General features: G+C 43.2%; 2 protein-coding genes across 4 annotated transcripts; both read left to right on the top strand.

Annotated features, from left to right (window-relative positions):
- The first annotated feature begins 938 nt into the window (after positions 1-938).
- On the top strand, positions 939-16,309 carry LOC129329380 (zinc finger protein 883-like). Of its 3 annotated transcripts, XM_054978928.1 has the most exons (6): positions 959-1,020; positions 2,820-2,934; positions 5,259-5,378; positions 6,552-6,691; positions 12,874-13,000; positions 14,347-16,309. In XM_054978928.1, exons 3-6 carry the CDS (start codon positions 5,324-5,326, stop codon positions 16,083-16,085), a joined length of 2,061 nt encoding a protein of 686 aa, XP_054834903.1. In that variant the 5' UTR covers positions 959-1,020; positions 2,820-2,934; positions 5,259-5,323; the 3' UTR covers positions 16,086-16,309. The 3 variants fall into 3 exon arrangements, with proteins under 3 accessions (XP_054834904.1, XP_054834903.1, XP_054834905.1); XM_054978929.1 differs by lacking the exon at positions 2,820-2,934 and having other exon boundaries at positions 939-1,020; XM_054978930.1 differs by lacking the exons at positions 959-1,020; positions 2,820-2,934; positions 5,259-5,378; positions 6,552-6,691 and adding an exon at positions 10,379-10,460.
- Positions 16,310-20,473: 4,164 nt separating this feature from the next.
- LOC129327774 (zinc finger protein 501-like) lies at positions 20,474-23,531 on the top strand. The gene is made up of 2 exons (XM_054976530.1): positions 20,474-20,618; positions 21,949-23,531. The coding sequence occupies exons 1-2, from the start codon at positions 20,474-20,476 to the stop codon at positions 23,094-23,096; spliced, it is 1,293 nt and encodes a 430-aa protein (XP_054832505.1). The 3' UTR covers positions 23,097-23,531.
- Positions 23,532-24,123: the final 592 nt, after the last annotated feature.

Below are 24,123 nucleotides of genomic sequence, written 5' to 3'. Positions count from 1 at the left end.
CTTTAACAAAAGAATGCTGCTCCCCCAGGTCTCTTCATAACACATACCTAGCCAGAGAAGGTGTTTTCCTTCCAGTTAAGGGAAGGAGGCAGTTTTGTGAGGGCATGTGAAGAAACTGTAGTATTGAAGAAACAGAAGATCAAGTTACATGGAAAGGTGGGAGTTCCAGTCCCCATCCTGACTTGCCCAGCTGAAACTGCCCCAGTTTGATCATCACACTCCTCCTTCATGACTTTTTTTTAATTTGATATGTTATGTTGTGAGGTATGAATACACACCTCTCATATTCCCTGCAGGGTAAGAGGTCACAGTTGGCTGAAAGTGAAGTATCTCTAGAAGCAGGGGCCCCTGTCTCGGGACCTGATGTGAGGGAACAGATCCCTTGTGTGAGCACCATTTCCCCTCCACGTGTGGTCTGCTTCCAAAAGGGTAAATACAGTCTATGCTATGGAAATGCCATCAGTCTCTGATGGACTCTAATCCAAAGTAAAGCCTGAATTCTCAGGGAAGCATTCCTCAGGAGAAGAGTGTCTTTTGTGGCGTGAAAAGCTTCCCCCGCTCATTTCTGCACACCAAGCCGCTGATTGAGGCAGAAGGGGAAGCGCGGCTTGTGTATTTTCCTGGTCAGATGGCTGTCCCGGTGTGCTAGGGCTCTGTCTGTACCTCTGAGCATGTGCAAATTGCCCGTTTCTCCCTCGCTCAATGAACATCTCGCAGTTCTGTTCACAAGGAAAACTAACTAGTTATGAGGTTCCCTGAAACTTTTCCTGGGCCACCCCAGAGGAGGACGAGGCAACCCCACCCCCTCAGAGGTGGGCCCTTCTCCTCTCCGCTGGCTTTCCCGGCGAGGCTGGAAGGGGTTAAATGCACCGAGTTCTCATTTCTAGAGAGGCCCAGAAACCGGAGCTTCTTTTTCAGACCTGCCTCCCCTCCTCCGTCTTTGCCAGGCTCTCCTTGCGGGGAATCAGGCGAGCGGTGCAGCTTGTTGCCGGGGCGCAAAGCGAAGGCTGCGGGGAGCAGGTGAGTGAAAGCAAGAAGCGGGGCTGGCAGGCAGGACCGGTTCTGCAGAGAAAAAGCCCAGAGCTCCGGTCCCTCTTCCCCGAGGGTCCATCGAACTGGATATTTGGCCCCTAAGGGGGGCCTGCCTCAAGCAGCCCTTCTCTCTGTGCGGTCTCCCACACCCAGGCCCCACGCCTATGCTCCTTCTCCACAGCAGGCCAGTTTACCCAGCCGCCTCTTTTTCCTTTGTGCTTTTTCTGACGTTTCCATGCAGTCGTCCTAAAGGATAGTCAGCCTTTCCGGGGCTGTACGTCTTATTTTAAAAAACTGGCATCTTCTTATTCCGAATTAGTCCTTCTTCAGACACCAGAGCCCTCACTCGCGAAAGCTTATACCCTGAAATTCTTGTTGGTCTCTAAGGTGCCGCTGGACACAAATCCTGCTGTTCTACCAACACGGCTGCCCACCTAAAACTATCCTTTTTGGATGATTCTCAAATGCTCTGTTTTATTCTCAGTCTTACCTACCTTATGGAGCATATTCAATCTTGCTCAGGCAGGGTGTGTGTCAGGTAATGTTCATTTTTGTTAATGTCAAATACACACCACTGCGTAGAAACTTCTGTGGGTGACTGGGTTTTGCAACATTTATGATTAATGTGAATGTCCCTCACGAAAACTGGATTTTTTTCGTTAGTGCCTTCCCCTCATTTTACTATAAATTAAATGGGGAAACTATAAATTAAACGGAATATTTTGCATTTTAAACACAGGTTAGGATAGAACAAGATGGGTAGCCGTGTTTGTCTGTCTGTAGCAGTAGAAAAGCCCAGTAGTACCTATAAGACTAACAAAATTTGTGGTAGAGTATGGGTTTTCATGAGCCACGGCTCACTTCAAATACCGCTAGAATGTGAGTCCTTATATCTTGGAAAGTGGAGTGATTACAGAAGTCGAATGATAATAGCCAGTGAATGACAATGGCAAGCGTGATTGAATAGGGTGAGGTATGTAGTGGGTGTTGAGAAATCAGCATTGGTAATGAGACAGGAAGCCTTTGTCTCGTTTCACTGCAGATGGATGGGTTGTCTTGAGCTTTGTTATCAGCCGCTATTCAGCCGTCTCTTTTTCTAATCTCCCTAGCAGTTATCCTGCAGAGGAATTTCAAAGGGAGATTAGAGAGACTGCTGAACTGCAACTGCTAACAAAGATCGAGACAATACACCCACCTGGACTGAATCGAAACAAAGGCTTCTCGTCTCATTACCAATGCTGATTTCTCAACACCCACTACCTCTCTGCATACTCCATCCTATTCAATCACGCCTGCCATTGTCATTCACCGCTACCATTCGGCTTCTCTAATCACTCCACCCTCTAAGATATAATGACAGATGGACTCACATTCAAGCGGTATCTAAAAAGTGAGCTGTGGCTCCTGAAAGGTGATACTCATACCACAAATGTTGTTAGTCTTATAGGTGCTACTGGACTCTTGCTCTTCTCTGAGACAGGGGCCCCTGCTTCTAGAGATACTTCACTTTCAGCCAACTATGATGATTAGGTGGAATTTGCAGAGGGGTAGTAGGTGTGGAGAAATCAATGCAACCCAATCATGCCTGCTATTGTCATTCACTGGCTACTGTTCTTTAGCTGCTATTGTCATTTGGCATCTGAAATCATTCCACTCTCCCAGGATATAAGGAGCTTTGCTTAGGATGGGTCAGACCCACTAATCGATCTCGAGGAGGCTGGCTTAGGTCAGATTCTATTGCCTGTAAATATTTGGAAGCTGTGGATTTTTCTTTCTCACCAATACAGAACAGCCTAATATCTGGAGACCCCAATACCAGTGGGCCAGAGGTTAAGGACTCCTCCACTATTTTAATACTGCAAGGAACTCTGTACATGCTCTGAGGAACTTGCAACAACCTAGGTAAAGTGTACTTAGCAGAGTTAGCTCAACATTATTGTTTTCTCTGAGAAACAATGTGTTGTGTGATAGTGTGTTCTTTCCTGTGTCTTATTTTTTTGTAAGACAACCTGCAGTGGAATTGAACAAAGGGAGTTTTGACTCTTGACAGCTTATGCCCTGAAAATCTTCTTGGTCTTTAAGGTGTTACTAGACTTGAATCTTGCTCTTCTACTGCAGATCAACACAGCTACCCACCTGAAACGACAACATTAGTTAACGATGATAATCCTGATTACTGACACACACAGCATATTGTCAAGGAATTAATTTTGGCAACAATTAATATCCTATAATGTATTTTGTGTTTTCAGTGTTACAATTTTTACTTTTTTAAAATTTTATTTATAGTCTCAGCTGTTGATTGTATGGATTCATTCTGTGTAATCCACCTTGAGTCTCAATGAGAAAAGTGGACTATAAATGAAACAATAAAATATGCATTTATTTATTGAGATATTGATACCCCAGTTTTCTTCCCAATGGGGACCCAAAGTGGTCCCAAATATGCCAGCAGACCTACATGTTGATCACAACATGTAAGCACCAGTGAACAAAACTCCTTTATCCTTTTGTAGTGATTACTCAACAGTCGTCTTGGAGGTAATCTTTGAACCTGTAGCCCCAAGTTCTGACAGGCCCAGAAAGGGAACCTCCCGCGCTAGAGGGGAGTGCATAAATAGGTATGGTGTATGTGTGTGCAGCTCTATTTCAAGATTTTGAGAGGCAGGTGCCTGCAATTTTCTTAATGACTTTGTTATTTACTCTACTTCATTGCACTTTTGTTTATCTTCACCACGTGGGGTGGCTTTGGGTAAGCCGATCTGATGTGCTGACACATCTGGGCTTTTGGCCAGATGTGTCATTAATGTGTGGCGCAATGTCATTTCCATCCCCCTCACATTGTTTCTCTCACAAGGCCAGAGGCAAGGGTGGGCTGAAGGGCCCAGCCAGTGGAAGAATACACACTGGAATTAGAGAAACGGCATGCCTGCTTACAACATTCTTCTTTTCTGTTTTATCCTCACAACAACCCTGAGAGGAAGGTTATGCTGAGCATAGGTGACCAGCCCAAGGTCACTCAGAGCAGAACCACAAGTGACAAAAGGCACAGATTGGACACTTGTCAGCTTCCCTCAAGTTTTGATGGGAAATGTAGGCAGCTTGGCGGAATGTTGGACAAGTGACAGTTGGAACGTCCATTGGACAGCAGTCAGAGAGCAAAGCTGCAAGACCAGGATGCCTACATTTCCCATCAAAACTTGAGGGAAGCTGACAAGTGTCCAACCTGTGCCTTTTGTCACTTGTGGTTCTGCTCTCACAGACAGCAACCTTCCATGGCAGAGTGGGAATTTGAACCGGGGTGTCCCGCATCATTTTTAAAAAAACCCAGATGCTTGGGACTTGGTAACCCTGGTACATGGAGCTGAGCTGTGATATAAAAAGGGGAGATAAAGCTGGGGAGAAGCTAGCGGTGTGTAGGGAGAATCTGTCACAAGCTCCACTGAGTAGACCTGAATAAGATTCTGATTAGACCGCTTAGGGTTGCCCTGAGACTGTGCAGCAGTTTGCAATGCTTTCTCGTTCTCGTTCTCGTATTGGTCATCTCTATTTAAAACATAGGGTCACCAAAGCATCAAAAATTTAAAAACTCAAAACAAGATTAAAAAATGCATATAGATATAAAAACAATAATAGAATACATAAACAAACACATGAATGGGAGGAAGGGCCAATGAGAATCAGTGAGGGAATGTCAGGCAAAACAACAATAACAACATCTTTACCCACTGGCAGAAGACCGTGATAGAAAGGAACAGGTGAAACTTCCTGGAGAGGGAATTCTATAACTTGCAGTTTTATTAGTAGGAAATTACAGTGTTTATACTCTTAAATTCCAGGAATGCATTGATTAGTACAATTATATATACTAAGTTACAGATAATACATTGTCGATGCTATCCTAAGACTTACTCCAGTTTAAGCTCATTGATTTCAGTGGGCTTAGACTGGAGTAGCTCTGTTTAGGATTGCACTGTTTATTTCCTTGGAAGTACCAAAGTAACTTGAGGCTTGATTGGAAAGTCAATATTGCATATATTTAGCTTTCCCCCAAATTTCTGGCTCCCTGCCCCCACAAAGTTTTTCCTCAGGGTTACATTTTTACGTTTCTAGTTGCACGACTGTTTGAATCAGAGGATGGGATTTGGTACCCTTGTATTTATTGTATGAATCACTTTTTTCAAGTCTTGCAAAATATGCTCAGAATGTGCATCTATCCTGTTCAGCTGCCAGATCTGCTGGAGAAGGAGTCAATTGATTTTCCTCTGTCGGAATTGAACCTACCCTGAAGATGGAGCTCCACGTGGAGGTCAAGCGGGAGGGTGATGGAGAATGTGGTTTCCTAGGTAAGGGTTCACCTGTCTGACTTACTTGATCCTGAGGTCACGCAGTGTTGCCTTTATGTTATTCCATAGGTCAGTGATGTGGCCATGATTCTTCGCGTAATGCGTTGCCGAATTCACGACCAGATGTCCATTGGCTTGGATAGCTTTCAAAAAAGTATTGAACAAATTCACAGGGCCATAGAAGCATCATGGCCATTTTTTCTTAACAAGGAGGGATTTGCAACAATTTGGGGGGACTGCCCAAGAATCTGCTTTCAGCCCAGAGATACCTGTAGCAAAAGGACACGCTTTCCTCCTCTGAAAGCATTCAACAGAGGAATGCTTTTGGAGCAGGAAGGCAGGTAGAAGGTGTTCTGCCTCTTACTGGTGGTGGCAGATGATAAGGAAACACTCGCAGCAGCCTTACCTAGCCCCAACGACACCTAGGATTCAGCACTGTGCTTTGAAATCCCCTCCCCTTTCTCCTGAATCATGAGACGTATTGGGGACATTATTTATTGTTCCCTGTTTAGGTTATAAGTTGAAACGAAGTAGGCTACTTGATTCCCTTGGGTTTAAACTATGCAGAAACCTTTCTACCATTGGCTGGTGTTCCTATTGCAGTGTTAATGATGGCAAACGAGAGGGAGCCGGTGTGGTGTAGTGGTTAGTGTTGGACTAGGATCTGGGTGACCCAGGGTATGAATCCCCGCTCTGCCATGGAAGCTCACTGGGTGACCTTGGGCCAGTTACATACTCTCAACCTAACCTACCTCGCAGGGTTGTTGTGAGAATAAAATGGAGAATGATGTATGCTGCTTTGGGCCCCCATTGGGGTAAAGGTAGGGTATAAATGAATTAAAATACATTAGAAAGGATATGATGGAACCTTCCTGTTCACAGAGTGTTTCTGAATACCAGATGCTGGAGTCAAGCAGCAAGTAATGGAGAGTTGTCTCTATTCTCTGTCGATGGCTGCCTGATTCTGGAATATGGGTCGCCCATGTTGGAACCAGGATGCAGGATTAGATCAGATTTGGCAGGACTCTGCTTATGTCAAGCATGGCACCTGCCTACAATTTAAAACAGGCTTAAAATTGTGAGAACAATAACACAATCAAAGAAACAAGTGTCTGTTTCCCTAAGGTTGGAGGCTACTTCATTCAAGTCACAGTTCTCTTTTTGTTTTGGCAGGCATTGGACAAGTGAGTGCGGAGAAGAATCTTCAGCGTGGAGGATCTGAGCAGATGGAACCCACTGAGGCAGTAGTAGGTGGAGCACAAAGAACTGGGTCCCAGGAACCTGGAAGACAAGAAGTGTATGGAAGTCAGCAGGTATTAGATAGCTGTACACATTTTGATCAAATGAGAAAGGGGTCTCCCTTGGTAACCAAAATTGAACTGAAACAACAATGTGATTCAAAAAATGGGGAGCACAGATGGTGGAGGGCAACTGAGGCAGAGCTCTGAGGGTCTCAGGATTCAACCAGCATGGAAAAGAAAGTGTTTGTGTGCTCAGACCATGGGAAAAGGTTTATTTCAATTTCTGTTTTTTCTGATGAGACGACTTACTGCATGTTTTGCCACAGTCTGAGCAGGTGCATGGTCTCCTGCATGGTTACTCATGTGTATTTTAAGACTTCCTTCCCAACAAAAGTTCTTTCCACACTTCAAGCATCTGTACAGTTTCTCTCCTTTATGGATTCCTTCATGCAAATAAAGATTTGAACTCTGGCTGAAGCTTTCCCCACGTTCTGGGCAGTGGTAGGCTTTCAGACCAGTATGTGTTCTCTTGTGTAGAGTGAGATCGTTTCTTTGATGGAAGCTCTTCCCACAGTGCAAACACATATATGGTCTTTCTTCAGTGTGGATTCTCTTGTAACACATGATATCTGACTGAAGCTTTTTTCCACATTCAGAATATTTGTACAATTTCTTTCCTGTATGACTTGTCTTGTAGGCAGTTGATCTAGTTCTGTAACTGAAACCTTTTTCACACTCTGAGGCACAGTTTTTTCTTTTGTATAGGTCTGCTGATGAATCACAAGTTTGCTATTTGTAGCAAAGCATTTCCCTCACTCTATGCAAGTCTCCAACTTCTCTCTAGTATAGATTCTTTAGCGGTATGAAAGGATGGTACTGGAGTGAAAGGTTTTCCCACACTCTGGGCATTTATATGGGGTGGGGTTCAGGGGCATCCCTGCCCCTGCCTTTAGCAGCTCCCTTATCCATCCCACCTTTATGGTTCTGCTTGGGCTTGCAGAACCACAGAACTGGAAAGAGGAGGGGGTTTACAGCACCTGGTTCCTCCTCTTCTCCACTGGGTCTCTCCTATGCAGCCTGGAGAGAGAGGACCCAGCTGCCTTCTCACTGGCCTGCTTCTAAGCCCCTTATATGGCTAGTGTAGCAGGCTGCACATGTTTACTCAAGTCCCCTGAAGTCCTATGGACTGTGACATCGTGTCTTTGATATGTTTTGAATGGTACTTTGCCTTGTTCGGTCGCATCATATATACTGTTTCCTGTTTACAGACACATCTATTGGTCTGCTTAGATTGTGTACTTACTGGGATATGAGATTCTGTATTGTTATAACTATGATATTTGTTGATTGATATTCATCAGCACTTTGGCACTAGAGCACTTTATAAATATTTGTGTATGTAGAGATTGGTTTTTGTCCCCTCGAAGAGAGTTGGTCTCTCTCCTTTGGCTTTGGGTTCTGTTTGAAGGTTGCTTTCTTGCTCTTTGTCTTGTGAGAACTAGCGGTCTACTGACTCCCTCGAGGGAATCTTTGGCTGCACATGCAAACTCTTTCCCCCCCTCTTTCATTGCCCCGGCTGGGCTAAACTGCCAGCAGCTGTTGGCAGTGATTGAAGTAGGGCCTTAAAAGGGCCAACCTGCATTACGGTTGAAGCAGCAGCCATAGCGGAGTAGCCCTCTGCTGCTGTGGCCCTTCCTGCCTCCTCTGTTCCCAGTGTGTTTTCTGATGTTCCTTGTGCCTCCTGTCTCTTTCTTTGCTTTGCCAATGTATTAGTCACAACATCAGTTTCTTGTTTTGGAGTTACTCTTGTGCAGTGTGCGTCGCTTTGTACTTTCAACCAGGACTTTAAATGTGTAGCAGGGGGGCTCATAGTGGAGGCAAATTGTGTGTAGGGGAGCCTTTGAGGGGGGAGTCCCTCCCATTAACCCTCAGGCCTTCCCGGTGTGGTTTTCCTTTCCTAGTGTCTCTAACCAGGATTCACCAGAAGTCCAGTGGCACCTTAAAGGTTGGTCTGTTTATGGATCAGTTTGACTCATGGTGGATGGTTGACAGGATCTTGAGGTATGTGAAGACTACTGCTGGATCCTTGTCTATCCGGGTTGCTGAATTCATGTAACCTAGATAAATAAATAAACGTAAGCACCACATAGAGGAGGCCTATCAAAAACCAGTCATGACTCAGGACACCTTCCCATGGCTATACACAGAGGTGGTCATCTGTCCCCAATTTTAAAAAAAGAACTATTCCTAAAGAAAAGCGACCCTGACCTGGAGTGATTCCGCACACGTTGGATAATGCACTTTCAATGCATTTTATCAATTGTTTGAGGTGGATTTTTTGTTCCGCGCATGAAAAAACCTGTCCCAAATGATTTATAAAGAGGATTGGAAGTGCATTATCCAACGTGTGCAGAATCACTCCTGGATAACCCAGGCAAGCCTGATCTTGTCAGATCTCGGAAGCTAAGCAGGATCAGTCTTGGTTAGTCATTGGATGAGAGACCTCCAAGGAAGACCAGGGTTGCAGAGGGAGGCAATAGCAAACCACCTCTGTTAGCCTCTTGCCTTGAAAATCCCACTAGGGGTTTCCGTAAGTCAGCTATGACTTGACAGCATTCTCCATCACTACCAAAGAAAAGTGATGTGGCCATTTATTGCCCTGTCTCTATTTTGCTCTTTCTGAGCAAGTTGCTTGAGAAAGCAGTGGCTGACCAGCTCTAGCTTTCTTGGATAACTCATGTGCTCTGGACCCTTTCCGTCTGGCTTCAGGCTTAGGGGACAGAGAAAGCTCCAGTGGCTTAGCTGATGATCTCCACCTGAATGTAAACAAAGACCATGCTTCTTTGTTGCTCCTACTGGATCTATCTGCAGCCTTTGATACAGTAGATCATGCCACCCTGTTGAGGCGTTTGGAGGCAGAAATAGTTATTAGGGGATGTACCTCAGACTGGTTTAAATTGTCTCATGGAATGGACTCAAAGGGTTACTGATGGAGACCACTTATCTTCAGTGTAGTTTATGCCTTGTGGGGTTATCTCAAGTGCAGTTTTATCCCCCTTGCTATTCCGTCTCTACATTAAATCCCTTAGGAGAAATCATTTGTAGTTTTGGTATTGGATGCCATCAGTATGCCGATGACACCCAGCTCTGAATCTCTTCATCCAAATCTCCTGGTGATGAAGTAGAGATCTTGAACCCCTACCTGACTGCTGTGGTTATATGGCTGAGAGTGAACAAATGGAAACTGAGCTCTGACAAGAAGGAGATAATGCTGGGTGGGCACGAGGTCTTGAAGTGCTTCTCAATTTTGATGGGGTTCAGTTGACTTGATCAAGAGCTATGGGGTTACTGGTGAAGCAAATCAACGAAGCGGCAAATATCACTTTCTTTTCTTAAAACTTTTTATTTATAAAAGTTTTTTTTATAGCAGAATTAACTATTAGGGGAGATTTTTGTAATAGTACTCTGTTTCCAGTCTATGTCCCCTACTACCACTAAACCCATATATGTTTCAAGACACCAAACACAGTGAATACAGAAGAAAAATGAGTTTATTTGTTACATGGAATAATCTCAGACACTGCCTCCATTAGGAGGAGACATGTGTAAAGACCAGTAGCGTTGGAGGGCTTTAAATACCCTTAACACCGATTGTTTACAGAATAATTGCTATTTGTTTACAGAATAAAAGATCAGAGGTTAGGATGAAACCCTGTCAAAATGATGTATTTTCCCAGAGAACATGACATCTGACAAGTTTGAATGATAAATGAATTATACAAACATTTGAGAAGCTGGAGCCATGTATCTGATATTTTCCGTGGGAAGGAATTCATTAAAGGTTAAAATATTTTTTTATCTGATTAGAATAACTAAAAATGTTTACACATTGCTCCAGTCACCTGTCTCCACCAGAGGAGATGTATGTAGCTCAGAAGAAGGAATGTGACACTTAGAGCAAGGCTGGTAGCTAGAACGTATACTCAGAATAAGATTTTATGAAACGGGGCCTAAAAATTCTCTTAACATTAACCATAGCATTACAAAACCAACTTCCCCATAAAAAAATAACCAACAACTCAAACTTTGGGTACCACCTTGGGTACCACCTTATATAGAGCCCTGCTTGCAAGCTTCTTGTAAGGTTTTTCTTTAGCTCTATAGTCCTGAAAAGTCACCAGTATGTCTCTTGGGGACTGAGATCTGTTTGTAGAGGGGCCCATTCTATAAGCTTGTTCAATGTTAGGGGTGACGCCATCTTCCAAATGGAAAAGTTCCACCAGCCATGAAGAGATGAATATAGAAAAATTGGAGTTCCTCTTTCTCTGGAAGACCCTGAAATTTTAATTTTTTTGCTTTAAGTTTTGCATCTAATTCAGTAACTCTGGGAGATAATGCATCTTCCACTGTATGAATCTGTCTTATCTCCTTTTGCAACATAAGCCCTAATTCTAGAGCTTTCTCGGCTGTGTGCGGTACTGCTCATATAGAATTCTTGATGTCTTTTAGTTGTTTGACTATAGAGTCTAAGCAGTTATTAATTTTATCAGCCAGATTTTCAGAGATAGCATTTATAATACTGTTCTCCATTACCTGAAGCAAGTCTGCCAAGTCCCACTTCGTCAGCCAGTTGGCACAAAGTAGGTTAGTCTGAGAGTGTGTAACTGTCCCAAGGTAACCCAGCGAGATTCCATGGCAGAGTGAGGATTAAAACCTGGGTCTCTCAGAGCCTAGTCTGACTCTAACCAATATACAAAACTGTCCCTCTTGCGTCAGAGCTCATTTCATCAGATGCATTAAGGTATAAATCAGTCTGATTGATAGACAGGAGGATAAGGACACAAAACTTGTGCGGTAAGAATTTAAGGTATTTAAAGTGCACTGTGCAAATTAGCAATTGCAACATATGATATAAACTCTACTTACAATTCAATCTCGTACAAGGTAAACAATGCAATAAATCTTACATAAAGTGCAAATGCAAGATGCATGAACAATTCTTACAAGGTGCAACCATACAATAAAAAGTTCCTTCCACACTATTGCAATTCCAAAATATATAATATGTAAGGTACACTTAAGAGAAGAGAGTAGGGAGTGTCCTTCCGCTACCCTACTGGAGTGTGGCACAGTCCTCAAAATTTCTGCAGGATGGTTTTTAATCCTTCTCATTGAAAATTAATGAGGCAACACTGTAGAGGAGGGCCACCAACGTTAGATGTAGACAGGGTCCAAAAGCTGCTGAGAACCACTCAGATTCAATAGAAATTTACAGAAGTATTGGAATAGTGTGGAAGGAACTATTCATTGTATGGTTGCACCTTGTAAGAATTGTTCATGCATCTTGCATTTGCACTTTATGTAAGATTTATTGCATTGTTTACCGTGTACTAGATTGAATTGTAAGTAGAGTTTATATCATACGTTGAAATTGCCAATTTGCTCAGTGTACTTTAAATACCTTAAATTCTTACCGCAGGAGTTTTGTGTCCTTATCCTCCTGGTTTGGTACTCCGTGGCATCCCTCCTTTTAGTAGCCCTACACTGATTGATAGACAGAACAGAACATTGGCTGGTTGGTTTAAAACAAAATTCAGTCCAAAAAGCGATCGATTTTCTCAAGATGGATGAAAGAAGAAATTAGATAAGCAGATTCAATAGAAATTTACAGAGGTATAGCTGAGGTAAATAAAATCTCTAATGGATATTCACTCTTTCGGCATGTTATCTGATGAAGTGAGCTTTGACTCAGGAAGCTTGTACCCGGGAAAATTTTGTTGGTGTAGGTGCTACAGGACTCAAATTTTAGTATGTTAATGAATTCTAATCCAGCAATTTCTCACTGGATTCCCTTTGCAGTTCCTTTATAGGAGGACAGTAGGCTGCTATTCTTGTTTTAAGATGGTCTCATTTTGTAACATCATCACCACCACCACCTTTGTTTTGTTATTTACATCGGCCTGATGGATTTATTCTCCTGTCCATCCAAGGAAGTGAGGCCTGCCTCTGGAAAATGTATGCTTTTGTTAGTCTTTAGGGAGCCCTGGATTCCTCTTGAATTTTCTAGCAAGAGACAAACTGAATTTTAATCAGGATGGGAAGTAAAGCCACCACCGTTTGCTGCCCTTCGCTAACAGTGGGGGCAACAGCTTGTTACCTGGGCATGGAATTTGGAATGTTGGTATCTATAGCTTTGATCACTTTCCCATCCTCGCAGTACATCCTCACTGTAAATATGCATTCATGCCCTTCAGGTGCCAGCACTGCAGGAGGAGAAGTCTCCTGATTTCCCCACATCTGACCTGAATCCTCCAGAGAGTCTGAAGATGGAGTTCCCTGTGGAGGTCAAGCAGGAGGCTGATATAGAGGCCAGCTTGTTGGGTAAGATTTTGTGTGGCTCAGATATTGGGTAGCTGAGTGCACTTCGTGGTTATTCAGTTAACTTTTCCTCTCTCCCATGGGTGCAGTAAAAAACCCATCAATTTGTAGTGATGAGAGTGTCGTAATTTCATTATATAAATCTGTTCTGTCTCCCAACTAAGATCCTCATTCTAGCTTTGCTAATGTTGCCCTTTCAAAGAGGTGAGGAGCAGGGGACCAGAGATGGGTCTTGCTGAAGATACGGTTCCTTGGTAGGGAAATGTCCTCCCAATTGATGTTTATCTGGTATATACTTTACTGTACATTACATGCCAGTCAGAAACGTTGCTGTTTAAACAGGATCTTAGATGATTTTCTATTTAACTTTTTGTATTTTACAGTGAAATCCCAAGCAATTACTCCAGTCTAAGCTGATTGAAATCCATGTCCTTAGACTAAAGTAACTCTGCTTAGGATTTCACTGTTAGCCTCACTTTCACTACAGCCAGCCCTCTGTAACTTTTTATGCTGCGAATGTGGTGAATTTTAATGCTGCTGAATGATTTCATTGTTTGAATTTTATGGATTATTTTGAGCAAGGTTTTGCAGGGCTCGGGTAGAAATGTTTGAAATAAGTAACAAGTTACAAGACCCATTACCTTGCAGAATTCACTGCCTGAAGCGATGCGATGATCGTTGTTGTGGGTTTTCCGGGCTGTATTGCCGTGGTCTTGGCATTGTAGTTTCTGACGTTTCGCCAGCAGCTGTGGCTGGCATCTTCAGAGGTGTAGCACCAAAAGACAGAGATCTCTCAGTGTCACAGTGTGGAAAAGATATTGGCAGGTCTTTTCCACACTGTGACACTGAGAGATCTCTGTCTTTTGGTGCTACACCTCTGAAGATGCCAGCCACAGCTGCTGGCGAAACGTCAGGAACTACAATGCCAAGACCATGGCAATACAGCCCGGAAAACCCACAACAACCATCGTTCTCCGGCCGTGAAAGCCTTCGACAATACATCGATGTGATGATCGTCATTAATTTAGACTGCTTACAGTCTTACACTGCCTCAGAACACAGATATGTTGGCATTGAATCTGAATATCGGGTGCTTGAGGTGACTTGCGTTGGGCTGTTGTCTTGTGTTTCATTTGAGGGCTTCCTGGAAATATCTGGCAGGGCACTGTTGGCAAAATGATGCTGGTCCTTGGGTCTGATTCTTCTTTTGCCAAAGCAGAGCCCCTGCTAGCAATTAAAACAATATGTCTAACATATTAAGAATTCTTCATAATAAAATGGAAGTTATTTTTTCCCTTAGCACGTAGTATGTCTCGATTTAATACACAATTGTTCTTTTATTATGGCAGGAGATGGGAAAGTGAGTGAGGAGAAGAAGAATTGTCTTCGAGAAGGATCAGAGCAGATCGAACTCGATGGGGAATTAGCAAGTGGAGCAAAAGGAATTACGTTCCACACGCTTGAAATTCATGAAATATGTAGAAGTCAGCAGAAGCTAGAAAGTCGTGCCAATTTCTGTCCCGTCACCAGGCAATCTCTTATGAGAAACCGAAGTATAACTGAAGCATCTTCCTGTGAGAAAGAAATGGAGGAAACTCAATGTGGGGAAAAAGTCAGACAGAGCTCCGCCTTTCTGAAGATTAAGCCAGCCCGCAAAAAAAGAAAAAACGTTGTATGCTCCGAGTGTGGGAAAGCCTTTGTTTCAAATTCGGCACTTTCTGACCATCAGACCACCCATACAGGGGAGAAGCCACATCAGTGTTTAGTTTGTGGGAAATGCTTTGGATATAAAGCACTTCTTGTGAGACATGAAATATCCCATGTAGATGAAAAGCCATATAAATGTTTAAAGTGTGGGAAAACCTTTGGTACCAGCACCATCCTTTCAGACCATGTAAGAATCCATACAGGAGAGAAGCCATATACTTGCGTAGAATGTGGGAGAGACTTTATTAAGAGAAGCCATCTTGCGAGACACCAGCTGACCCATACAGGAGAGAAACTCTATCCATGCTCAGAGTGTGACAAAAGTTTCTACTGTAAGTCCACCCTTACGGTCCACAAGAGAACTCATACAGGAGAGAAACCCTACAAATGCACTGAATGTGGGAAAAGCTTTAGTCAGAGATCACATCTTAGAACTCACAAGAAAATCCACACTGGAGAGAGGCCACATATGTGCGCGCAATGTGGGAAGGACTTCCGCCAAAAAAATGATCTTGTTTTGCATGAGAGAACACATACAGGAGAGAAACCTTACCGTTGCCCGGAATGTGGGAAAAGCTTTAGCCAGAGCTCCCAGCTTTATGTGCATGAAAGAATCCATACGGATGAGAAACCATACAGATGCTCAGAGTGTGGGAAAAATTTTCGCTGGGAAAGTAGCCTTAAAATCCATATGAGAAACCATGCTGGAGATAGACCATATGCTTGTTCACTATGTGACAAAACCTACGGTACATTGTCCCATCTTACTAGGCACAGGGAGACCCACATGGCCGAGAAGCCACATGAGTGTCTGGATTGTGGGAAAAGGTTTACTCAAAACAGTGACCTTGTTATACACAAAAGAATTCATACAGGCGAGAAACCATTCACATGCACAGATTGTGGGAAGAGCTTTCGTTGGGAAGGCAGTTTTAAAACACACAGAAGAATACACACAGGAGAGAAACCATACAAATGCTCAGAGTGTGGGAAATGCTTTAGATGTAACCGTGTACTAAAAACACACATAAAGTTACACCAAAAAAAGCAGGTACATATATGCTTGGATTGTGGGCGAAGCTATGATGAGGAGTCTCAACTGCTTATGCACAAGAGAACCCATGTCGCTGAGAAACCCTACACGTGCCTGGACTGTGGGGAAACCTTTGATGTTAAATCTGCTCTTTTAGTCCATCAAAGGATGCACACAGGAGAGAAACCTTATCAATGCTCTGTCTGTGGCAAATGCTTCACGCAGAATTCAACTTGTAATGCACATATGGGAATCCATACAGAAAGGGAACTAAAAGGGAATTCTAAGAAATTGCTTGGAGAATGTGCTGAATCAGAACAGGGCTCCAACTCTGTCTTTGTTTCTTGACCTCGTTTGTAGTGCATATGTAGTGGGAGAGGCCGCAGCCCAGGGGTTCTATTTACCCCATTCCCTTTTCAACCATGTTCTTTGTCCTCCACTTGCTGAATGAAGCAATCTTATGCCTCGGCAGGAAAGAAAGGAGGCTGGAGGTGACCAAAATGATCTCCGTTGCCCAGACATTGAAGGTTCGAATGGACTTGTGACTGTATCTGTTGAACTGGATGATTATGCTGGAATAAAAATTGTTAATCTTGAAGGTGCCACTGAACTCCCGTTTTATTCTGCTGCTACCAACAATCAGCTATCCATCTGAAGTGTTTGTGGACCAGAGTGTAGTTCATAGTAGAAACTTCTAACCCCCTCCCCTCAATTTCTTTACATACCTGAAGATAACGACTGTGTCCTGTTAGGGCTTTGAACAATTGTTTCCTGTCACGTCTATGCAGTGAGTAGTGACAAGCCTCTTTATCAGTTAGATTAAGTACTCAGTTAAAAAAACTCAGGAAACTACTTGCCATGAACAAGGGGGGGGGTGGTTTGCAAGGAATTCATCGCTCCAAAACAGGGCAGCGTACAGTTTTTCAGGGCAATCCCAAGAACAACACTTTCTTGGGAGTAAGCCCTGTGGAATAGATCTGAGGAGGATTCTGAGTAGACCTGCTTAGAATCGCTTCCTTTGAATCTTAAAATTGTTGAAAATAGATGGAGTTGCAATAGCGAGGCTCTGTTTTGTGTTCAGTTGAGGTAGAAGACAAGGCTAGTTGTTTTAAGAGTATAGTTCTCTCATAGGGAACGAAAGGTCCTGATTTCAAAATGTAAACAAGCCTGTTTTGCTTGTCTGGTGGCTACAGAGGGGGCCACTATGATCCCCAGCACGGTACCAGTGGGCACCATTTTGTGGTGCCATGTCCTTCTTCCCTGAAATAAACAGTCTTGGATTTCTTTCACTTCACTTGAGCTAGAGGTGCTTCAGAAAAGCCCACCTTGTCTATGCAGGGAGCACCCATTCAGAAACAGTTGTCTCCATGACAGAATGAGGCCTGGCTTGGAACCATTGCGGGACAGGCCCATGACACCATGGCATCCATTTTTTGCTTGGATATGCCACCTCAGCCAACAAAGTTGGGGTCCTCTGCCATTAGTCCATGCTCTGTGGAAACCAAGGAGGGGGTATATTCTGTCAGAAAGCGAATATGTTCTGCTGAAGATTTCTTTACATTTAACCTGATGAAGGAACTGGATTCCAGAAATGGGATTCATCTGTTGGTGGCATTAATTGTATGCATTAGACCATTGTGAATATAGTGCAATTCAAACTGTTGCTGACGCCACATAATAACATTTAATTTAAAAGGACATTGGTGTTACTTGTGTAATTATGAATTACTACCACACAGTGGCTCTGTTGTGTTGAGAAATGTGCCTTCTGCTGAAGTAATCAGTTGGTGTTTGCTTAATAACTTCTGAGAGCCAAGCTACAAGTGACGCCTTACACAGGTTGGACACTTGTCAGCTTCCCTCAAGTTTTGATGGGAAATGTAGGCGTTCTGGTTTTACAGCTTGGCTCTTTATTACAGCTGCAAGACCAGGATGCCAAGCTACATCACTTGTAGCTTGGCTCTGAGCAAGAGCCTTGAGCTCCTGCAGTTTTCTAATAGTATGCCCCTTCTCTTTTCCACAGAGCATGTGCTGATGTTTTAGTCTCCTTCACTACTCGATTGACAAGAAGGGATTCTCCAAAACTGAAACCCAAGAAGACCTTTAACTTTTTGTGTGAGAATAATGCCTCAAGACCCACAAGCTTCACCTCATAAACATCTTTTGTCAATGAGAAATGGTGTTTAGAGATGTAACTTGGGGGCGGGGCTTGGAAAAGGAGTGCAGCTTTTCTTAACCTTTTGTTAATCTCTTTGGAGCTATTGGACTCCTGTCCTACTTTGCTACTACAAACTAACTTGGCTACCCAGTTGGAATTACCAGTTTATCTGCTAGCCTTGTTAAGATGCTATATGTTACTCCTGTGAATGCCTCCCGGTGCGCACACAGTCATAACAGTGAATTAAAATAGCTGTTCAAGAATACACATCTAGCTTGAAGGTGTTCTCGTTGAAAGAAGGAGGCACTTTGTGATGGCATGTGAAGAAATGGTATCCTTTGGAAGAGACAGAAGACTAAGTTATATGGAAAATGGGGGTTCTGGATCCAATCTGTATTGGGACTTCCCCTGTTCAAACTATCCCTCAAGTTGATCCCCAAACCCTCCTTCAAGAGTGCTTTTTCAGGATAAATGATGTTTTGGGGTTGGATTATGAATCCTCCATATCTCCTGCAGGGAAAGAGAGCTCAGAGTTGTCCAAACGTGAAGCTTCTCCTTCTTCAGGACTCGATGTGAGGAAACAGATTCCTTGTGGGAGTGCGTCTTTATTGTGGTTTTGGTTGCATATGTGTAAACACAGTCTTTGCTACAGAAATGCCACCGGTCTCCGATGTGTTCTAATTTAAAGTAAAGTAAATCCAGGGAGCTCCAGTCCTTAACTTTCCATTCTTTGGGAAAGAGGGCAGAATTTAACACTAATCTATAAAGTACCCGAGGACAGTCAACTTTCTTAGCTGTTACCTGTCCTGGTGGTGTAGCCTAAGTTCAGCCGGGCCTCCGGTTGCCAACTTTGGAACTGGCTTTTTGCTCTTGTACCTTTAAAGACAATTTGACATGCTGAGAGGAGCAGGGGACAATTTCCAGGAGAGTTGCTGTGTTCCTCTGTTCCTCAGAAGAAGAGTGGGTTTTGTGATGGGAAAATTTCTGCACACCAAGCTACTGATTGAGGCAGAAGAGCAAGCAAGCCTTTTCCTGGTCAACTGGCCATCCAGACTAAGGCTTAGCTATGGGACGATAAGTCCCAGAGAGGCTTAAAATAAAGTGTGCCACTAAACAAGTACATTGCTCATGTGCTTCCTTGCTAAATGAACACTTCTCAGTTCTTTTAACATGGAGAGGAAAAGCTTGGAGGTGAGAGGAAGCCACCAGGCAGAAATCCAACAGATGCAGCTGCTCTAATACAGAGATGCAATAACACAGTTGAACATCTTGTTCCAGAATGAGAATTCAGGGCCACCCAACTCCTGACTGAGCCTTGGATCAATATTACTTTCCCAGGAGAGGCTGGAAGGGGTTAAAAACACCAAGCTCTAGTTTCTAGAGAGGCCCCGAAATTCCGCTTTCTCAGCCAGCCCCTGCCTCCCCTGCCTTTGCTACACACACACTCCTCGCATCAATTGGGCAAGTGCTGTCAATTGGCCAGAGGACGCAGTTTGAAAGCTGCGAGGAGCAGGTGAGTGAAAGTCAGGAGATGGGGGCAGCAATGAAATTGAAGGGGGGGGGCTGAAAAGGAGACCCATAATGCTCTAGAGTCCTCCTTCCAAAGCAGCCATTTTTCTCCAAAGGAACTGATTCCTGTAGTCTGGAGGTCAGTTATAATTCTGGGAGCTCTCCAGACCCCACCTGGAGGTTGGCAAATGTACCTTTTCTGATGTTTCTTCTCCGTATCCTTCTTTATTTTGCAGAACTATTGCAGTAGGAAAAGAGGAAGACCCAAAATGAAATGTCTTGACTCAATAAAGGAAGGCATAGCCTCCAGTTTGCAAGATCTGAGCAAACGATAGGACGTTTTGGAGGTTGTGAATTCGCAGGGTCACAATAAGTCAGAAGTGATTTGAGGGCACAAAACACATACATTAGCTGCAACATGAATTTATTTTGGAGTTACTGTTGTGCAGTATGCATTGTGCTGTACTTCTCAACTTGGACAATGTGGGAAATCAAAGTGCAGGCGAAGTGGGAAGATTGGGGGGGGGGGGAGTCCTGCATGTTATCCAGGGCCCTTCCCCGCGGTGCTTTCTTTCCTTAAAGTCTTTAACCAGAATTAAACAGGAGTCCAGTGACACCTTAAAATTCTGATAAAATTTGATCCAGCTGGAGGCTCAGCTGGTGCCTTATTTCTCATTGGATTCACTCTTTGAAGTTTTTTTATAGAAGAATATTAAGTTGCTGTTCTTGTTTTGAATGGGTTATCTTTGTAACCTCTCCACCCCACTGTTGCATTGTGTTGGGCCTGATGGATTTATTCTTCGGTGCATCTGTGAGTCCTCTGACTCACAAAAGGTTATTCTGGAATAAACAGTGTTAGCCTTCCTGATGCCATTACACTCTTCTTTTATTCTGCTGCTTCGAACTAACAGGGCTACAAGGATGGGAAGGGATGGAAAGCTACCTCCATTTGCTGCCCTTTTGCTTACAGTAGGGGCAGCAACTTGTTACCAGGGCATGGAATTTGGAATGTTTGTATCTATAGGACTGATCACTTTTTCCAGCCTTGCAATGCATCCTCTCTGTAGATATGCCTTCATGTCCTTCAGGTGCCAGGACTGCGGGAGGAGATTCTGCTGATGTCTCCACATCTAACCTTAATCCTTCAGAGAGTCTGAAGATGGATTTTCTTATGCAGGTCAAGCAAGAGGCTGATGCAGAGGACAGTTTTATGGGTAAGATTTTGTGCATCTCAGATACTGGATGGCTGAGAGCATTTTGTGGTTATAGGGTTTTCTTTTCCTCTCTCCCACTGTTAACTCTGGTGCAATAAAAACCTCCACAAATTCACAGAGATGGGTTCTTAAGAAAGGATTGTGAATGTAATTAGTAGGTTTGTGATTTCATTATATTATCTGTTCTGTCTTCCAATCAGTATCATCGTTCTAGCTTTGCTATCCTTGCCCTTTCAAAGAGAAATGAGGCGAGTAGCAAATAGAGATGGGGCTTTCTCTAGAGATGGTTCCTTGGTAGAGGCAGGGCTTTTTTTCAGCTGGAATGCAGTGGAACAGAGTTCCGGAACCTCTTGAAAATGGTCATATGACTGGTGGCCCCACCCCCTGATCTCCAGACAGAGGGGAGTTGAGATTGCCCTCTGCACTGCAGCACGGAGGACAATCTCAACTCCCCTTTGTCTGGAGATCAGGGGACGGGGCCACCAGCCATGTGACCATTTTCTCCAAGGGCAACCCACTGAGTTCCACCACCTCTTTTCCCAGAAAAATGCCCTGGGTAAAGGAATGTCCTTTCCGTTGAAATTTGGAATCTACTTACTGGTCTTTAGGTGCCCAATGAAAATGCTGTTCTTCAGCCAAGTGTTATAAACAATTTTCTTCCTAATTTTGGTAGAAAACCCCATTCTCACTACAGCCTGACCACTGTAACTTTTTACGTCGCTGACTTTAGTGAATTTTAACTCTGCTGAGCAATTTCATTGTTGGAATTTTATGGATGGTTTGAAGTATTTTAAGCTAGTTGTATGTGTCATTTATTATTTTTGTTGTCAACTGCTATGGGCAAAGTTTTTGCAGAGCTGGGATAGAAATCTTCTAACTAATCAACATAGTCAGGTTAGGATATTCCCATGTAGCCCCATTAGCCTGCATAACTCAATGCCCAAAGGTGTGGGAATGGTCACTAGCTTAGATGTTTTACAGAAAAATATCAAGTCAAATTCAAAATGGTCTGTTAGTGCCAGCATATCTCAGTGGAACCTCTGTGTTCAGGAATAGTGTATCTGGAAACCAGATGCCTGAAGCAAATAGCATTGCCCTGTTCTCTTCATGTTCCATTTGAGGGCTTCCTGGAAGTATCTGATTGTTTACTGTGGGGGAAAGGATGCGGGATCATTGGTGTAATTGTCTTCATGTTAAAGTGGAGCCCTTGTTAGCAATTAAAATGATATGCCTAAAATGATACAAAAGTTGCATAATAAAAAGAAGTGGATTTTTGTCTCTGCATGGAATATGATTGATTCAAGATGCGATTCTCCTGTTGTTTTGGCAGATGACAGGAAACTAAGCAACGAGCAGAATCGTAAGCAGAGTGAACCCAATGGAAATTCAGTAAGTGTGGCAAAAGGACTTCTTTTCCATGGACCAGAAATCTGTGAAACGCGTAGAATTCATCAGAAGCTAGAAAGCTGTGCCACTTTTCCTCCAGTCACCAGGCAATTTCTTTTGAGAAATCAAAGTTTAATTGAAGTATCTTCCTATGGGAAAGAAATGGGGGGTTCTCAATGTAGGAAAAAAATTAGACAGAGCTCCGCCTTTCTGAAGATTACGTCAACCCGCAAAAAAAAGAAAAACTTTGTATGCTCCGAGTGTGGGAAAGGCTTTGTTTCAAATTCGGCACTTTCTGACCATCAGACCATCCATACAGGTGAGAAGCCGCATCAGTGTTTAGTCTGTGGGAAATGCTTTGGATATAAAGCACTTCTTGTGAGACATGAAATATCCCATGTAGATGAAAAGCCATATAAATGTTTAAAGTGTGGGAAAACTTTTGGTACGAGTACCATCCTCTCAGACCATGTAAGAATCCATACCGGAGAGAAGCCATATACTTGCATAGAATGTGGGAGAGACTTTGTTAAAAGAAGTCATCTTGTGAGACACCAGTTGATCCATACAGGAGAGAAACTCTATCCATGTTCAGAGTGTGACAAAAGTTTCAATTGTAAGTCTACCCTTACTATCCACAAAAGAAGTCATACAGGCGAGAAACCATATAAATGCACTGAATGTGGGAAAAGCTTTAGTCAGCGATCTCATCTTAGAACCCACAAGAAGATTCACACTGGAGAGAAACCACATACGTGTTCTCAGTGTGGGACCAGTTTCTGTCAAAGATACAACCTTCTTCTACACGAGAGAACCCATACAGGAGAGAAACCTTATCGGTGTTCGGAATGTGGGAAAAGGTTCACTCAGAGCTCCAACCTTTTTGTACATGAAAGAATCCATACTGGAGAGAAACCATACAGATGCTCAGAATGCGGGAAAAATTTTCGTTGGGAAGACAGTCTTAAGATACACATAAGAAACCATGCTGGAGATAGACCATATGCCTGTTCCCTTTGTGGCAAAACCTACAGTAAGTCATCCCACCTTACGAGGCACCAGGAAACCCATGTGAGAGAGAAACTACAGTAGCGCCCGTACTTGGAGAATGTTCACTCATACTCTGCCAGTATGTCCTATACAAAAGAATCCATACAGGAAAGACAATCCTGCAATGTACAGAGTTGATGAAAATTGTTCATTGGGATAGCAGCCTTAAAAAGCACAAAAAACAAACATGGTAGAGAAACCATATTGGTGCTTGGACTGCAGAAAATGCTTTTAGTTTTAAATGTGCAGTTGCAGAACATAAAAGATCAAAAATGAGAGAGAATGCATATATATGTGGACTGTGGGGCATGTTTCTCATTGTAGCTCTGTGCTGTGAATCAGTTAGAGGATATATAGAGAAAGAAAAGGATATGAATGATCCGGTTGTGGGAAAAGCCTCAGGTAAAGTTCGACCTATAAATGAACATATGCGAATATGCCCAGGAGGGGAAACCAAGGCAGAACTCTGAAAAGGGGTGTAGGGGGAAAGTCACATCATTATCTTTAAGGGCTCTGCTCTGCAATTTCACCTTGATCCCTTCAGTAGTGTTAATGTAGAAGATGCTGAAACATTTTCCTGAGTTGGGGAATGACCTGAAATTCTACAATCTCATAGTTGGATCCTACCTCTGTGAAGTCCTTTTGAAAGAGAACAGCAACCTTTAAATTAGCCATGGTATGTCCTGGGAGGTTGAAATGCTCCTCCTCAGGTTTCTTAATGTTGCGCTTTTAAATGTCAGATTAACATCCATTTATGACTTTGCATCAGGATTGTTATGTTTGTCCAACACAGAGGAACATTGTTGACATGAACACATACTGGAGGATGAGCAGATGGATGTCCTATATGAGGTTCTTTAATAATATTAGCTGAGTATAAGTGGGGACAAAGTTGGTATTTGAGTTTGTCACCTTTGAATGGCTGTTTAATTGCAGCTTTTTAAACATGGTCCACGCATGGTAAGAATGGCCTTCCTGAGAATTTCAAGGTCTCTATATGCAAAGCTGTGCTATTGAGGTACGCTTTCCCCCCTGAACTCCGATCTGTTCCTGCTCAGGGTTGTTAGAC

Source organism: Eublepharis macularius, chromosome 4, assembly GCF_028583425.1.
Source record: "Eublepharis macularius isolate TG4126 chromosome 4, MPM_Emac_v1.0, whole genome shotgun sequence".
In the NCBI taxonomy this organism is placed as follows: Eukaryota; Metazoa; Chordata; class Lepidosauria; order Squamata; family Eublepharidae; genus Eublepharis; species Eublepharis macularius.
Note: the sequence above shows the minus strand (reverse complement) of the source record. Positions and strands in the feature narration are given on the sequence as shown.